At 33.1% G+C, this 16,186-nt stretch overlaps 1 protein-coding gene across 1 annotated transcript; it reads left to right on the plus strand.

The window, feature by feature from the left end:
• The first annotated feature begins 1,076 nt into the window (after positions 1-1,076).
• C901 lies at positions 1,077-15,650 on the plus strand. Its single transcript, XM_068774758.1, has 6 exons — positions 1,077-1,163; positions 9,761-9,914; positions 10,664-10,822; positions 12,164-12,355; positions 13,916-14,107; positions 15,381-15,650. The coding sequence occupies exons 1-6, from the start codon at positions 1,077-1,079 to the stop codon at positions 15,647-15,649; spliced, it is 1,053 nt and encodes a 350-aa protein (XP_068630859.1). The 3' UTR covers position 15,650.
• Positions 15,651-16,186: the final 536 nt, after the last annotated feature.

Here is a 16,186-nt window from a genome sequence, read left to right on the forward strand (position 1 = left end):
GAAACATTACAATATTTATTAGCATGTACATTAACTTTTTGATATAAATAGAATATGTTTGGCAAAAACTCGTTTCGAAAGTTCATATAAAAGTATGGTCTTTTATTTTGCGAGCGCTCCATATTTGATGGAATTTGTTTCAGTCGCCTGCAGATTATCGCGAGTCAGATAGAATACCTGCGAATGCAGTTAAGATGTTGCGATGGGGCCACGAAACCGGCTGCTTTAATGGTTTATTACAATTTAACAGTATTTTTTTTATTATGACAAAAAAGGCCTTTTATCTATTATTATATGTCACGGGGTCTGCTATTACAATAATAAAATTAAACCAAAATGATTATTTATGTTAATTTATGGTTCATAAATCATGCGATTTTTATAAAGAACTGATTAATAAGCTCGTTGCAAATTAAGATACAAGGCTTTTACAATCTAATAAAATCGATTTTTCACATGTTTTTTCTTCTGTTTCTTACTTTACCACTGAAATTATTATGTTCTCTACAATGCGTTCCATCAAACGTTTTATTTAACGAAATTGTATGATTTTTGCACATAGATACTTCTCGGCCTTAGGCCATAAAAGTTTTTGAATTCAAGACTATATATTAATTACTAAGATGGTACTCCGCATTTGATTTAGCACGTCACATTTACCAATATATGTATATAGTGCAGTTAAAACCGATTGTGTTTATTATATATTAATATTACCAACAAACTATATTTATAATGTGCCAAAATAAAAGCCGGGTACAATACAAAATATTTATTCTATGAACCTTGTTATATATTAAATTTGGTGAAATCACAAGTTAAGTGTCATCTACAGGCCCGCGCGTTTCGTGGCCCAGTAAAAACGCGATTCCGGCGAAAGTAGCCTCTCTAAAGTCAAGTTCAATAACACAGCATAACAGTACCGGCTCAGCCTGCGTCCGCGCATCATTGCGCTCTGACTGTACCGTTAACATAAGATCCCATCTCGCGGTCTACTTGCTCCCGTTGTATAGCAAAAGATCATTGCAGTCCCCGGACACTACACCGTAACCCGCTTTACTTTAAATGGATTGAAGATGAAGCATCTTCTATTTCTTTTTGTACTATGTTGTGTTATGCAAATCGTTGTTCCGGCAAAGTATTTGCCGAAATGGAAGAAGCAGGTGAGTTTTTGTTAATACATAAAAAGCGCACGCTTTCGCTTTAAATAGCTTTATTTGTTTTCACAAATGATTTTTTTGTTTGGGTTCACCGATAGGAAATGCCAGTAAGGTATTAATTCTGCCATTATATAAGTTACAGAAAGAGTGAAAAATAAATAATAAATAACTTATAAGAATTTCTCATTTCTCCTGGGAGAATTAAAGAAATAATTTTATTTAAAATTGTTTCATAAATTCATTACACGACTCGTGCGTTCGTCTGTCTATAAATAATAAGACATTAAAATTTGAGTCTCCAATTTTTAGAAATTTAAAACGTTAAAATTTCTATCACTGCGTTTGGTAACGCAACAGTTTTTTTTAAATAGTTGCGCAATGCGCGCAATAGTTTACTTGTTGAATTGACAAAATTAATTAGATGATCTTTTAGAATTATTGATCTCATTTTTCACCGGCGGCCGTGATTTTTTAGATATTTGCTTTCTTTCCGATAATTTCTTTAATTATTATATTCTTCGAATCGAAACACAGTGATGCACTTTTGCATGTTTTGGCAGAAATAGATACGACGGCAGCACAAAAAAGACGCAAAAAATACATTGAATGCTATGTTATGAGTGAACTACAAGTTACGATAACACTAAACACGATGTCTTGTGAAAATAAAATTTATTCATAAAAAATAAAGTTCCAGGAAAGGATGCCACGATTTCCTTTTCTATAGCCTGTTTTTGACAAAGCAACATTGTTAAACTGTTTTTCTAATTTGATTTATCGTTAGTTGGTAATGGCGGAGATGAAACACTGTTACTGGTAACGGAATTACATTTGATTGAACGGTTTCAGTGTAATTTTTTCACATCCGATCATGTCCAACAACATCTGTTTATGCATATATTTATCCATTTGTTCTAACACGTTAAATTTGTAACAAATTCATTGTGCTCGAGTTTTACTAATATAAATAATACTCAAACGTTCTGTATTAATGTAGTGTTTAATGTACGTTTATTCGATGCTCATATTTTTAAACATATATTCAGATTAGACTTTTAATCTTTAACAAGGAATAGTTGAAAAAAAAATGGTTCATAAAAAATAATAAATCGTAAATAGGAAAGTATTAAAAATGAACGTGACAGGAAAGTAATACAAAGTTAAACAAGTTTTCATTTCTAATCAACAATATATTCGCCTTCGTTACCAACAACCTTTTGCCAGCTAGTATACAAATTTTTAATGCCGGAACCGAACCAGATCAATCGGTTTTTCTGTAAAATATGCCGACAGAAACGACATTACTTTCCGGCCCTATGAATACATTAATACATCGTAATTTATATATATATATATATATATATATAAAAGTATATATATATATATACATACATACATATGTATATCAAAGTTATAAAGATTTAATTATTAAATTTATATAACCTTTGGAGCCCTTGGATAGGGAAAATTAACCATAAGAGAATCTTTAGGCGCTAAATTAAAATACTTAGTGTTAAACAAGTTCTTGTTCATGAGTTAAAGATTAATTACACCCAAATTACCAAGTTTATTAAAAACAACAAAAAAAGCTATAAAATTAAAAAAGTTTCAGTTGGAAGAAGAAAATTTTAAGTTAGAAGATTATTAAAATGTTAATTTATTGTAATTAATAGTAAAATTTATCAAGGTTAAGTATATACACAAATAATATAGGTTACAAGAAATTGAAGTACAAGTGTGTCGTTTCTATTGCTTAATTGCCCCTTTATAATTAATTTTATTCAGAGTTTAACGGAAGCTGATTTAAAATTAGGTCTACCAGTCAATATACTATGCCAAAGTATTGGACACTCTGTTTATAAATTTGTTACATGCGATTAAAGTAGATGTTTTACTGAATAATTATTCGTTAAATTATAAAAACATGGTGTTAATAATATGTGATTCCTATGCATTTTAATGTTAAAGGTTTAGGTATATAAAAGTCATTGAATTTTAACTAGCATTAAACTTCATGATTTATGTTAGTTTTTAAATTTGATTATTAAAGCATATTCACACTGAGATATAAAGTTTATTATAAGAAAGACTTTGTACTCAGATAAATATCTTCCTGATTCTTCTCCACTACTATAACACCTTGCGAAGCAGAGTAAGGTCTAAAATAAAATAGATTAAAAAAGATAATAAGTTGACGATCAATAAGAATTCTGTAGAAAGTTCCAATATTAAATAAATTAATTTTATGTTTATCTTATCTTTATCTCAAAGGTACAAAAATAATACTGATTTCTTTTTCAAACCAGGTGTTGCTTGTTTCCTAGAAGAAATAATAATTAAATATTTTTAAAATAACTTTAAGATCTATTTACAGTTATAAATGCAGTTAGGTTAGTGTCTATTTCAGACTAGAAATCTTTTATTATTTCATCACAATATTATAAGGTCGATATAAATCGTCGCATGATTCATGCGAGTTTGTTATAAATGCAATTAACCTAATGAGCAAACATAAATTTTAATATTTTGCCATAGACAAAGTTTCTCGGACCGAAAGCAATGTTTTCTCTGTGGTTTTCCTCGCGGCACACTTTCTTGTTGCTTTCTCGCGGTCGTTTTAGAAAGTAGCTCGTGACTCACCGACGTCTTTGTCGCTCCTGTGCTAAGGAAATAACAAAAATAAATTTCGGGTCACGCAGATCAAAGTCGTTTGGGTTTTTTATGTAAACAAAGTAAAAATATGAGCTTTGCGTGCGTTTAATGTGGAATTATATTTATTTATTAGGATTAATCGGTACTTTAGCATCTAACTATTGTCTTGATAAAAATCGCATGGAGCAATAAAATTGCCATTTGTACCATCTTTGCATAAATTGTACCCCGTATATATAGTAGAGTATTACTTCTTTTTTATATCCTTCTTAATATATTTTTATTGTGTACAATAATGAATAAATTAAAAACCACTTCATTGCACTCTGCTCGGCTCCGGTTTGATTTTTATTTTAACCAATGCTATTTGTTATAGTATCGGTATTTGATTTGGCATAGTCGGCAGAACAGTGAGTCTTACAGCAAAGATGGACTAGGTGCGGTTCTGTAGAGCGATTTTAATAGCATTGTGCTTAAAAAACTTGGTGATTGCGATTGACAAAGATAACAAAACCGGAACTAACTAAAGATCTCGCTCGTTTTTCCGTCGTGCCATATCAAATGCTGCGTACTATTCTCTGAAGACTTGGTCTGAATGCTATCTCCATTCTACCATCTCGAAACGTCGAAGCTGTAAATGCTAACAGAAAAATAGTAAGCATAAAACTGTGCCTTGACATGATATTACGTATTGTAAATGCTATAATTGAATAAGCCGCGATGAGTTTTTATTATTATAAAAGAGGTTTTTATCAGGCTAGGAACCCTCCACCCCTTACCACTTCGAGCACACGTACTTTGGAAATGCCCCTGGCTGCAGTGAAGGTTCAGTTCAAAAAACAACGGTAACGATCGACATCGGTAGTACCACTAAATTTTTTCTAAAATTCTGTTATTTCCCCTATGTAACATATATACTTTTTTTTAATTAAAGCCAAAGGTTTAAACTCGTTCCGTGTCCACTTTCGAATTGCCCCCCTTAAAAATCAAGTTGCCCCCCTGTGTGGCTCCTCCACGTTGGGAAACACTGGTCTAATTGGTAAAGCTGAATTTAAATGAATAATTAGATAGCCTCCCTGAAATTTGCTACGCGTGTTTTCAGTCCCATGCATTGCCCTTGACCCTTCTCCCTACAAAGCAATGGACTCGCACACGCACATTTATTCCATGGAAACCTAAGCAGTTAAACCAGGTATTAGTAAAAATAAACAGCACAATAACTTACGACAGAGTCCTGTAACCGTAAAAGGTAAAGAGAAGATCTAAAGCAGTAAACAAAAGATAGTCTCGATTTGTTTTTACTAATAGTTCTGATCTTGTTGACAACGTCACAGTTACTTAACAAGCCATAAAAAGGGAGATGGCAATATAAAGTAGCAATGGTGGGCTATATTGCTCGCAGAACAGAAGGATTTTACGATTCTCGAGTTTAGGGGATAGATCGCAAGCACAGCGCAGGACATCAAAGTGGACAGACGAGTTTGTTAAGGATATTGGAAGACGCTTGGTGCAGGCCGTTTCCTTCCTGTGTTATTAATAGTTTATGTCCACCGGTCTTTACGGTTGAAATTATGATAATATAAATAGTTTCATCAGACTTTTACTATTAGTAGAGCAATATAAAAACATCTTGAATAAATAATATATTTTACTTACAAGCACGAGTTCTAATAAATAACTTTAATCAACTTAGTTAAGCAAGGTGTAACTTTCCAGGCATCGGCAATGGCGTTCCTAAAACACCTTAAATGAAAAAGGACATTGCGACAGTATAATAAGTCTTCTTTTTCATCCAGTAGCAAGTAACTACTTCGTATACCTTTACGGAGATACTTGCAATTGAATAGATAATGACCGATATATTGCGTACGTTTTAATCTAATAGAACACATTTCACTGGTCATGGGTTTATTTTGCAAAAAGCTGTCTAGATGGGTATAATGAAGCAGTCTTTTAACTTCAAGACTAGTATGTTAACTGAGGTTTGTTGAATTATTAGGCAAACAACAGTCAACTTAAGGGAATTCGCATTAAGGAAATTGGTACACATTCTCTTTTTTAGCTGCAATGAAGGAATGAATGTTTTCATTTTCAAATCATAAAATTTACATTCAAAATTATTTTAATTATGTTTATTGTTTTATTAATGTTAGCTGTTAGTGTTTTTACTATTTCTTTCTTTGATTGGATACCTTTTTGAGTTTATGCCTCGTCCTAATTTCATGCATCTCCGTCGTTAGCTTTGTTCATTCCATACTTTTCTGCGATTTACAAAATAACATGTATTCAACTTTTTGTTAGTCAATTGTACCTTTTCGTTAGTAATGGTAGCTTAGTGGTAGTATCTTGACATTTCCTATCGTAGTTCGCGGGTTCTATTTCCCCAATACAATCTTATATAATTCACACTTTGTGCATTAGTTATATAGGATTGCCACTACTCACAAACAAGTTTCCAGAAGAAGGGCAGTAGCGTCCTGTATGTTCCCTAATACCACACTGTGATCGCCAACCCGTCCACTATGTTCACCGAAGATATAGTGGCAGGAAGTTATTGGACACGGGTAGCACAAGACTGGTGATCGTGGCGAATTTTGGAGGAGGCCTATGACTTTCAAAAGGCGTCTATCACCTGACATGGTGATGAATGTATCCATAATTATATTGCAATATTTACATTATGAATATTATAAACTGAAATACTGATTAACAATTTTATTATATATCAGAGACCCTAAAATAATTGTTACAAAAAAATATTGTTTGCGACTGTATGAGAATGCTTTTGACTACACTTCAGCTCGTGTATATTAAAATACCGTAATATGATCTAATTTTAGCGTTAATAACTTTCTTCAGAATGAGTCAAATATAACTGTATACGTCTTACATTGATTACTCATATAGAACAAGAAACTGCTAATGAGACGTATGTTTTTTGTTATTTGCATCACAACGTAAGAGCATACTTTGGCATTTGTTTAATAATGTGAAAGGTAATTTCTCGGATGCCAGCGCTTGCCAAACGTATCACCTAAATGATGGTCTTTGGCGGGTTGCGATGATGACATTAGTTCAACTCTCTAAACAATCAATCTTAATCAATGCAATTAGTGAATACTGTTCAGGGTGATTAGTTATTTGTGATGAGTTGGTTATAAGTGCAGTACCTTTAAAGGTGTGAATGTATAATGTAGTGCTCACTTATCAGCAAAAAGCTTTAAAGCTTGTTAACCTATTATTTACACTTTTATATTATTGTTTTTTTTACGCTTTTTAGACGCTTATTGAAAGGCATAGATTTCCCCCAAAGGTAGCTAAGGAGTATATACTATGATCGACGCGCTAGAGAGGCGGGTTGGCGATCATAGTGTGATATTATGGTACGCAGAGAACACTGCTGCCCATTCTCTGAAAACTTGTTTGAGAAGTGGCAATCCTACGTAAATAATGCACAAAGTGTGAATTATAATCAAGAATTATTATATTAATGGTATCCCGGATCGAACCCGCCATCTACTATCACAAGCCTCAGTGCTCTACCGCTAGGATAACTGCGGTGAGATAAGTAGTAAACAATAACTAATATTTAGCTTTCTTCTACTATATCATTATCAAGTTATTTATTATTTATGTAACGATTGATTTTGACAGAAATTGAGATATATATTCACCCTTTTAAAGGAGCTTAAAATATTTTAATTGTAGATATCTGCTATTGAAGTAATCAATAAAGTGCCCATTTCAATGTAACTAAAAACGATAGCATTCAGAAATCGGTCAGCGAATCTTTAAAAGGAATGGATTTAAACAAAAAAACATATGTAGATGAAACATCGATAAAAGTATTTAGACCAAACCCTTAATGATGACTGATTATAATAAAAATTCGATCTATTTTAGTTCGTTCCATCATTCGGCGTTCGTTCATTCGTTCTGTAAGCGGTTGATAGCGGAGCGAGGTCATTTACTACGCTTTTCCAATACGGTCCACAGCATGTGCGTTAGGATGAAAGTTGTTTAAGCCTGTCCTAGGTCAGACTTGTGTCATATAAATCTCTTTTGGTGTTGTCGTTATTTTACATATTAGTGTATAATAATATTAATTTGTACATCCTTTCACCCGTAGACTGTCCACAACTGGACAAAACCCTCCCTTATAGATTTCCAAACGGAACGTTCGACAATTGTTTACTTATTTATGAATAAGTTATATTTAGTATATAGCATATTAGTATATTAAGAGACTATCGGAATCTTTAATTCGTAATTACTCATAGGAGAACACAAAACATATTTCTATACCATTATTTGCAATAGTTGTAACTCGAGGAAACTTTTGCAGTTCTCTGAAAATCTCCTTCTTTGTTTATTTTAGAATTCTATCGAAATGGTACTTTACACTTTTAGGCTCTAGGTATTAATTTGTAAACCATTTATTGCACTTAACGTCATGCTAATTAGACGGCATTTGATTTATCGGACAGGATAAACATTCAATTCAATTCAAAATATCTTTATTCAAGTACGCGTTTATTTACAGTTGTTTTTAATCATCGACTATATCAATATTATAAGCAGTAAGCTTCTATCGGCTCGCAACGCTGATTTGTTGCAAAAAGCCGGCCAGTTACTCAACAGTTGCTCTTTTAAATATAATTTATCAATTTTTCACGTGTGCATTATAATAACAATCATGTAAACTAGTCAATTAACCAAGTTCCACATATTTCGATCACCTAAAAACTCTTAAATGATATAATAAGATTTTTTAAACAATATACTTTTAATTATAGATTTGTAACTACGAAAGTGAAGGTCTAAGATATCTTTTGGAACTTCATTATATTTGCGAACACCCAGACACATGATTTTTTAAAATGAAATTTAGGCGTTACGAGTTTATTTTTATTTCTTGCATTTACTATGTGTCTGTCACTATTTTTCATATAATATTTTATAGTACGAAGCACAAATAATATGTCATTAAAAATGTTTTGCGAAGCAAATGTTAGAATATCAATTTCTTTTAAACATCTAATAGGGAATCTCTATCTTTTACGCTATGAATAGCTCGTAAAAAAAGCTGCTTTTCTATAAATAAATATAGATTTAATATCGGCAGCACTACCCCATAATTAAATACCGTAAGAAAAAACGCTTTGAATAGACATATCTTGAGATAAAATAAATTTTCAATTTTAATACTATGTAATTATGTTGCATATACTATTAATTTATTCTTATTAAAACCTACAGAATAAGTACCTAATTTATGTCGCTATAAAGGTTCCAACGTCTGCCCCCGTGTCGCTGTTTTAAATATATATAGAAACCAACGTCTATATTTTTGTGATAATATCTTATTTAAATGAATTCTTAATATTTCGCTAGATGAAAAAGAATCTTATCATTAACAACGCGAACATAAAGACACAAAATCATTAAACAATTCTTTAACCTAGTGCATACATTTATATATATAAATATATAAATATATATATATATATATATATATATATATATATATATATATATATATTGTATATATATATATATATACAATATATAAATATATTGTATATATATATATATATATACAATATATTTAGGTATATAATAACATCTTCATAAATGTGTATAAAATCTCCACCTGTGTTTGGCACAATAAAATGTCTCTTTTATATCTTAGTTGAACCTGAAAGCATAATAATAAATAGAATAAAAATAGAACGTTATGACAATAATAAAAAAAAAATACGATAGTAAAACAGTATGTACCAAGCAGAATTTTATTTGTAAATGTTTATTCATTTAGTAATGTTTTTTATTTAAACTCAATAACTACGTATTGATAGCGTTTGAACCGCTTAAGTCGCTTGCGAGCAAGCTTGGCATGGCTTCCACTAGCACTCCAAGCACCCGTCACAACTGTCTCCTTACCTCAGAAGCCATTCCGTCAGGCGTGCGAACTGCCGGCCGTGCAGAGTGAACACAGCCACTACGTGTGCGACGACAAGGGCGAGCCCAAGTGCCTGCCCGGCTGGCAGGGTGATCTCTGCGACGTGCCCATCTGCAAGAAAGGATGTGATCCGCTGCAAGGTGAGTTATACATCTCTATCACATCTAATTCAAGATGAAATACTTTTTAAAAACATAATTATTACAAAATCATTTCCTTGATTAGTCGATCCACTTTCGACTTTTGCGGTTGGCATTACCACATATTAAAGTTAAAGCCCTCTATAAAAACATATTTAAATAAGACTAGTTGTCTCCTGCCCGCTTGGCGAACTTAATGAATGCTGTCTCAACCCTCCTTTTGGGTACAATTACGTAAAATCCATTCTTATTTTATTTTTTCTTAGTGAAAGGAATATTCCTACCAAATTTCAAGTCCTTATGTATTACCATTCCAGAGATATCGTGATAAGTACTGACTTTATGTATTTACATATGTGGAAATCTCTTATATCATCATTATTTCAGAACTCGAACGTCCACTGATGGACATGGTCTCTTCTACAGATTTCTAATAAGACCGGTTAAAAGTGGCCTGCGTCCAGCGTCTTTCAAAGACTAATAAGGAAGCCCACTTTGTGGGAGTACGTCTTAGGCTACGCTTACCGATCCGTGGTCTCCACTTCTGAATCTTAAGGCCCCGGCTGCTATTCGTTCTGCGCGCTATGTAACCTCAGTTCATTGCGACTTCAACTATGTGATTTTCGTTCAGGAATATGTTAGTTATGTTAAGGAATCTCGTTATTCCTTTTCCGATGTCATAATTAAATATTAAATAATAACATAGCTTTCTCCATAATCATGTATGTACTGTTTAATATGGTGTGTAGGATATTGCAATCGTCCGGGCGAGTGTCGCTGTAAGATGGGCTTTTACGGAGAACGCTGCAACAAGTGCATCCCGATGCCCGGCTGCCAGCACGGCTATTGCAACGTGTCCTTCGAATGCCAGTGCCGTCCCGGCTGGGATGGAATCTTCTGCACTGAACGTATGTATCACTGATCACTATACGTCACGAGAAGAAAGTAAAAAGAGCCCAATTGAATGAAATTGACATATCCTAAACACATCCTGATTTAAGAAGAGCACAAACTTGTTTTTATTGGTCGATTACTCCGTGAAATGAAGTCCTTTATTTTTATTTAGTTTGCAAAATCAACAAATGTACATAGAAATAGCAAACAGGATTATCTTAACATTAAACATGGTAGTACACTTAACAATTTGTTTAATATGTTTTGCGCAACCCTAAAGAAAAAATCAGCTATAAAAACTGAAACAAGATTTCTTTGTGCATTGAGGTTGATTCTTCATTAAAAGTATTACAACTCAATAATAAAAGGTTATACGGATCTATGAAGGTTTGGTATTATAAATGCACGCTTATATGGCATCTGAATTTATAATTGATCGCATACAAGGCGATAAACTGTCTTAGTGATCGATCATCGCAATCTATAGATATTCTCAAGTTTGAAATACGTTATGGAATGTAGAGCTTCTTATCATGGTTAATGTATAGCTCATTTTCTGTCAATTAATATATAGTACACCCTTTTCAAAAATAATAAACAACGTAATGATTTTACAGTAAAAACAAGCGATTTCAATGATTTGATCGATTTTTGATTCGTTTGAATTTTGTTTTAGATTTAATTTTGACGATTTGATTTTTTATAGTGATGAAAGATGTTTACTTATTTATTCGTCCTATTTATTCACCCTTTTTACCAATTTTGTTATGTTTAATGCCTTTAGGCATTCTCTACCAGTTAACACAAAGGAGTGTAGAGAAAAGTAGTGGATTTATACAAACATATGGTATTTATATAAAAAATATGTTTATTATCACATAAATAGTTTTATTTTACGATTACTGATAATTACATTTAATGTGTTTAAATTATCTAGTATTTAATTTAAGAAGTCTATGAGACAAAAATTATAGTGAAAAGGGTTTTTTTAGTGTTAAAAGAGCAAAAATTATAGGAAGGGATCATTATATTTTATTCTAGTGAATATCAAATAGATTTTTGCTCACTGTAAATGATCCTAAAAACACAACCCTAGGAACATATTGAGAAATGAATAACTTTAATGAATTTTAACTTTAGTTACGGAATATTAGACCACAAATTTCTCTTCAAAAATATGTTTTAATAGCTTTAAGTTTTGAGTTAAGTTGCAATATGCATTATAGGGGAGTTCATTCTTATACAAATTATCAAATTGGGTTCTTCTAGGATTACTTTTCATGACGTATTCAAGTGGTCACTTTAAATGACCTCTAAGTTTTTTAGATTAAAAAATAACGTGTTATGTTTGTTAGCAATCTGTCGTTCGGACTGCCACGCGACTCGTGGATATTGTGAAGCGCCGGGCGAGTGCCGCTGTCGACTGGGATGGGCCGGGCCCACTTGTCGTGCTTGCCAGCCGCTACCCGGCTGCCAGCACGGCTACTGCGACAAGCCTCTCGAGTGCAAGTGCCTACCCGGATACACTGGACTACTCTGCCAGACACGTAAGTATCACAATCATTCACTAACTCTCTAAAAGTTTCCACAATTTATAAGAACGTACTTAAATAGTATACATATATATTATGTCAGCCCCTTGCTATGACGCCTCTTGTACCTCTTTCTTTGAGAAGGACAGGGTCGTTTTTTTTTCACATTACTTTTATTTGCGTTCTTTTTATAATCTTTCCTACTTCATCTTTCTTTCCACATTTCTTCCGCTTTTCTGACAATAGTATATTGGTTTATAGTCATGTATAGTATACTTATGTCAAAAGAACTAAAATCACTTATGAAGCTCGAAAAATTGTACGTTTGAAGTGGCAGTGGCAGTGGCAGTAAATGTTTTCGAGTGGCGACCACGAGCCGATAGACGGACAATATAGTTAAGGTCGCGGGAAGTCGGTGAATGCGGGCAGAACAGGATTGGTTATCGCGTCGATTTTTGGGCTTTGCAATGGGCGTCCTTCGGCTGAAAAACAGTAGAAGAAAAGTCATGGCAAATTTGATGATAGGACGCAGCACGATTCTCGAAAATCTCAATTAATTTTCACAACGTGTGTACCTTAATATGAACATTGACAAGCTTAACCCAATATCAGTTGGAGCATCTATTTTTGAAATTGTCGGCGTAAGCGTGTACCTAGGGAAATATCCTGCTAGGTAAGTCTAAAGTCGAAAAAGAGGTCAATAGTGAATTCACCCAGTCATTGTTGTGGACACTATAAAAACATCTTCTCGTCCAATACCCCATTGTGTTATTAAACGAAAATTTACGACCGATATGTCTAACATACAATATCACAGTAACGACTTGTGGCCCAGAAATGTTGTCTCTCAATCTGAATCAAATAGGAAATTTTACAGTCTTCCAACGAGATATGGCGAGGGACCATACTCGGGATTTCTCTACTGGATCGAATAAAGAATGTCGAAATCTTTAGACGTACGAAAATAACCGATGTAGCGTAACTGATTCGCAAGTTGCAGATGCTGTAGGCTGATAACACAGAGTGTAGAATAGATCGGAGAAAAGGGACTTTTACTCACAAAAACAGACATCCATGTTAAGGTTTACGTTAAAAGTTTTATTCAATATTATGTTCAGTAAAAAAGCAAAGTTTTCATTTTAAAGTTAAACGGTTTTGTTTACAAATACATATTAACTTGGCGTATTGCACATTCGTCTACGCAACCAGTCACGCAATGATGTATGATCATAACTAATTTCATCACTTTCTTCTTTCTACTTTCCATTTCAATATCAATCATTGTATTACTTCTATGTCCATACACGTGACATTGCAAAATGTACGTGACACTCATGTTTAATGGTTTCTTATGCAAAATCTTTGTTTCAAATAACATTTATTTATTACACTATTATATGTACAATAGGCAGGATTGTTGCGTTTATAGTGATTTCTAATTTATTTGCAGTGATTTCTTTTTTTGTTTGTGTGTTTTCTATTTCTATTTTTTCTATATCTATCTCTGTCTCTATATCTAGACTAGGATCTAGTTTTCTGTATACAACAGTTTAAGTGTAACTTTTTTTATGGCAGCAATTTGTGCACCTGGATGTCACGGTGAGCGAGGATATTGCAGGCGACCGGGAGAGTGTCGCTGCAAAGTGGGTTGGACAGGCAAGAACTGTACGCAGTGCCATCCCTACCCTGGCTGCGTGCACGGCACCTGTAATCGACCATGGGAATGCATTTGTAAACAAGGCTGGGGTGGAATGCTCTGCGATGAAGGTGAGACATATAGAGTTTTTTATTAAGTAGAAAATATTGACAAAAACATTAGCAATTTCACAAGGACTGTGACACATTCTATATAAACACTAGAAGCAAAATCTTTGTGCCAATGATTCGACTTTCTCTTCAGTATTTGCTTTTACAATCGGATAACAGAAAATATTAAGAAAGTTTCTATTGTTAGTTTTAAAATAATATTGTCAAAGAGCGGTTGCATGCATAATATTGAGTTTATAGAAGTTAGCACACATTGCATATGATGTGTTCGCCTTTAGACTATTTCAACTTGTATTTAATATGTATTTTTTTTAAATTTAAAAATCATGGTCTTGTTTAGTTTCTTTCATATGTTCGTCTCAGGTCTGAAGCATTTGATCTGTAAAGGTGTGATGAACGGAGAATTTTTGAATTCGAATTAAATAAAAAAAAATCTCTCGAAACTTCAAGAAGTTTTAAGCGTTTCGCGGGTGGTTGAAAACATCCAGCTGTGCACGCTCAAATGCAAAAAAAGACGATAGCATTGCTAGAGGCTTCCGAATTCAAATCCTTTTTCGAATTTGAATTCGAACGCGCAAGAATTATTTTAAATAAAGTATTGTGGCTGTAGTAGCCAGGAATATGAAGCGTTCTTAAATGAACGCTGCAAAGTTTTCATAACCAAATGTTAAAAGAATCGTATTTATCAGTTTTAATAAAACTCATTAATAGAATTTGCTATGAGAACGTCAATTATAGCAATGATTAAGTATAGATGGTTATCTGAAATCGCTTCGATGGATAAGCTTCTTTTGTACGACAGCTTCGTAAATTGTGAAACTTTTATTTATTATCATTTTTATTTTCCTTATTTATCTTTCATTATGACGCATGTAGAATAAAGTATAAACACAGAAATTATAGTACTATAATTGACAATTGTAATAAAAATGTAAATGAATAAAAGTCAAAGTCAAAGTCAAAATAACTTAAATTAATGAGGTAATTACAATTATTTACTCAAAATTAAATTTACATTAGTTCGCAATGCGCCACCTACTGAAAAAAAATTATAAAGAAACTCAGTGAGGTTTGTAATTTAATTTTAATGATCGTTTTAAAGATTTTTTTTCTTAAAATAAGAATAATTTACTTCTAAACATCTTTATCGTGATCATACTCTGAAATATAGTGATAGACCTTTTGTCAGTACCAATTAATTGAATTTACAAAGAGATAAACTTTTCGTAGTTTTGGTATAAAATCGTATAAAGCGTAAATTTTATTTTTACAGAGCTAAACTATTGCGAGAAGAATCCCGACACTTGCAAGAACGGCGGCAAGTGTCAGTCATTGTTAGCAGAAGACGGCAATTTTAGATGCAACTGCCCGTCAGGTGTCAGTGGGAAACATTGCGAGAACGTACCGGAAAGCATGACCACACCAGCAGCGGAAACCGGTACAACGGAGTCTGAAGAAACGGTCGGTGGGGAACAGGAGTCTACTTCCAGCGAAGTGAATGCACCGAACGAACCTGATAACATTGAGAATGAGACTGAATGAATAAAAGAGGCTTAAGTTAGTTGACATGAAATTCTGTCAAATATATTTGTTTAGGAACTATTTCACAATAATTAATGTTGTCATCACATGTTTCAACATCAACATCAACATAACTATTCCCGTTTAAAAATAGTGACGTATCGTTGTCATTCAGCTTACTCATGCCCCTTGGCTAATTATTTTCTAAAGATCCTACTTCAACTGGTAAAAGTTAATCATCATCACCACCACCATCACCACCATCATAATCATTAATGTCATTATTATCATCATCATTATCAACATCGTCATCATCATTTTCATCATCATTATTATTATTATCATCATATCAGCCGGAGTATATCAATATAGTTTATTCACATTTAATACCTCATATTTCGGAAACGCTGACCCTGACAAAGTATTCATTTGTACATCATCATTACATCAGCCGTAGGATGTCCATAGCAGGACATGAGCAAGTCCATTGATTTGTATTAAGATCGGGTGAAAGTTGCCTGCATCTGTCCATGTTGTGGGTGGACACTTTTCTCTAGA

This window comes from Battus philenor, unplaced genomic scaffold (genome assembly GCF_028537555.1).
Source record: "Battus philenor isolate CCGP_79_NKW_IND1 unplaced genomic scaffold, ilBatPhil1.0.hap1 SCAF_11, whole genome shotgun sequence".
In the NCBI taxonomy this organism is placed as follows: Eukaryota; Metazoa; Arthropoda; class Insecta; order Lepidoptera; family Papilionidae; genus Battus; species Battus philenor.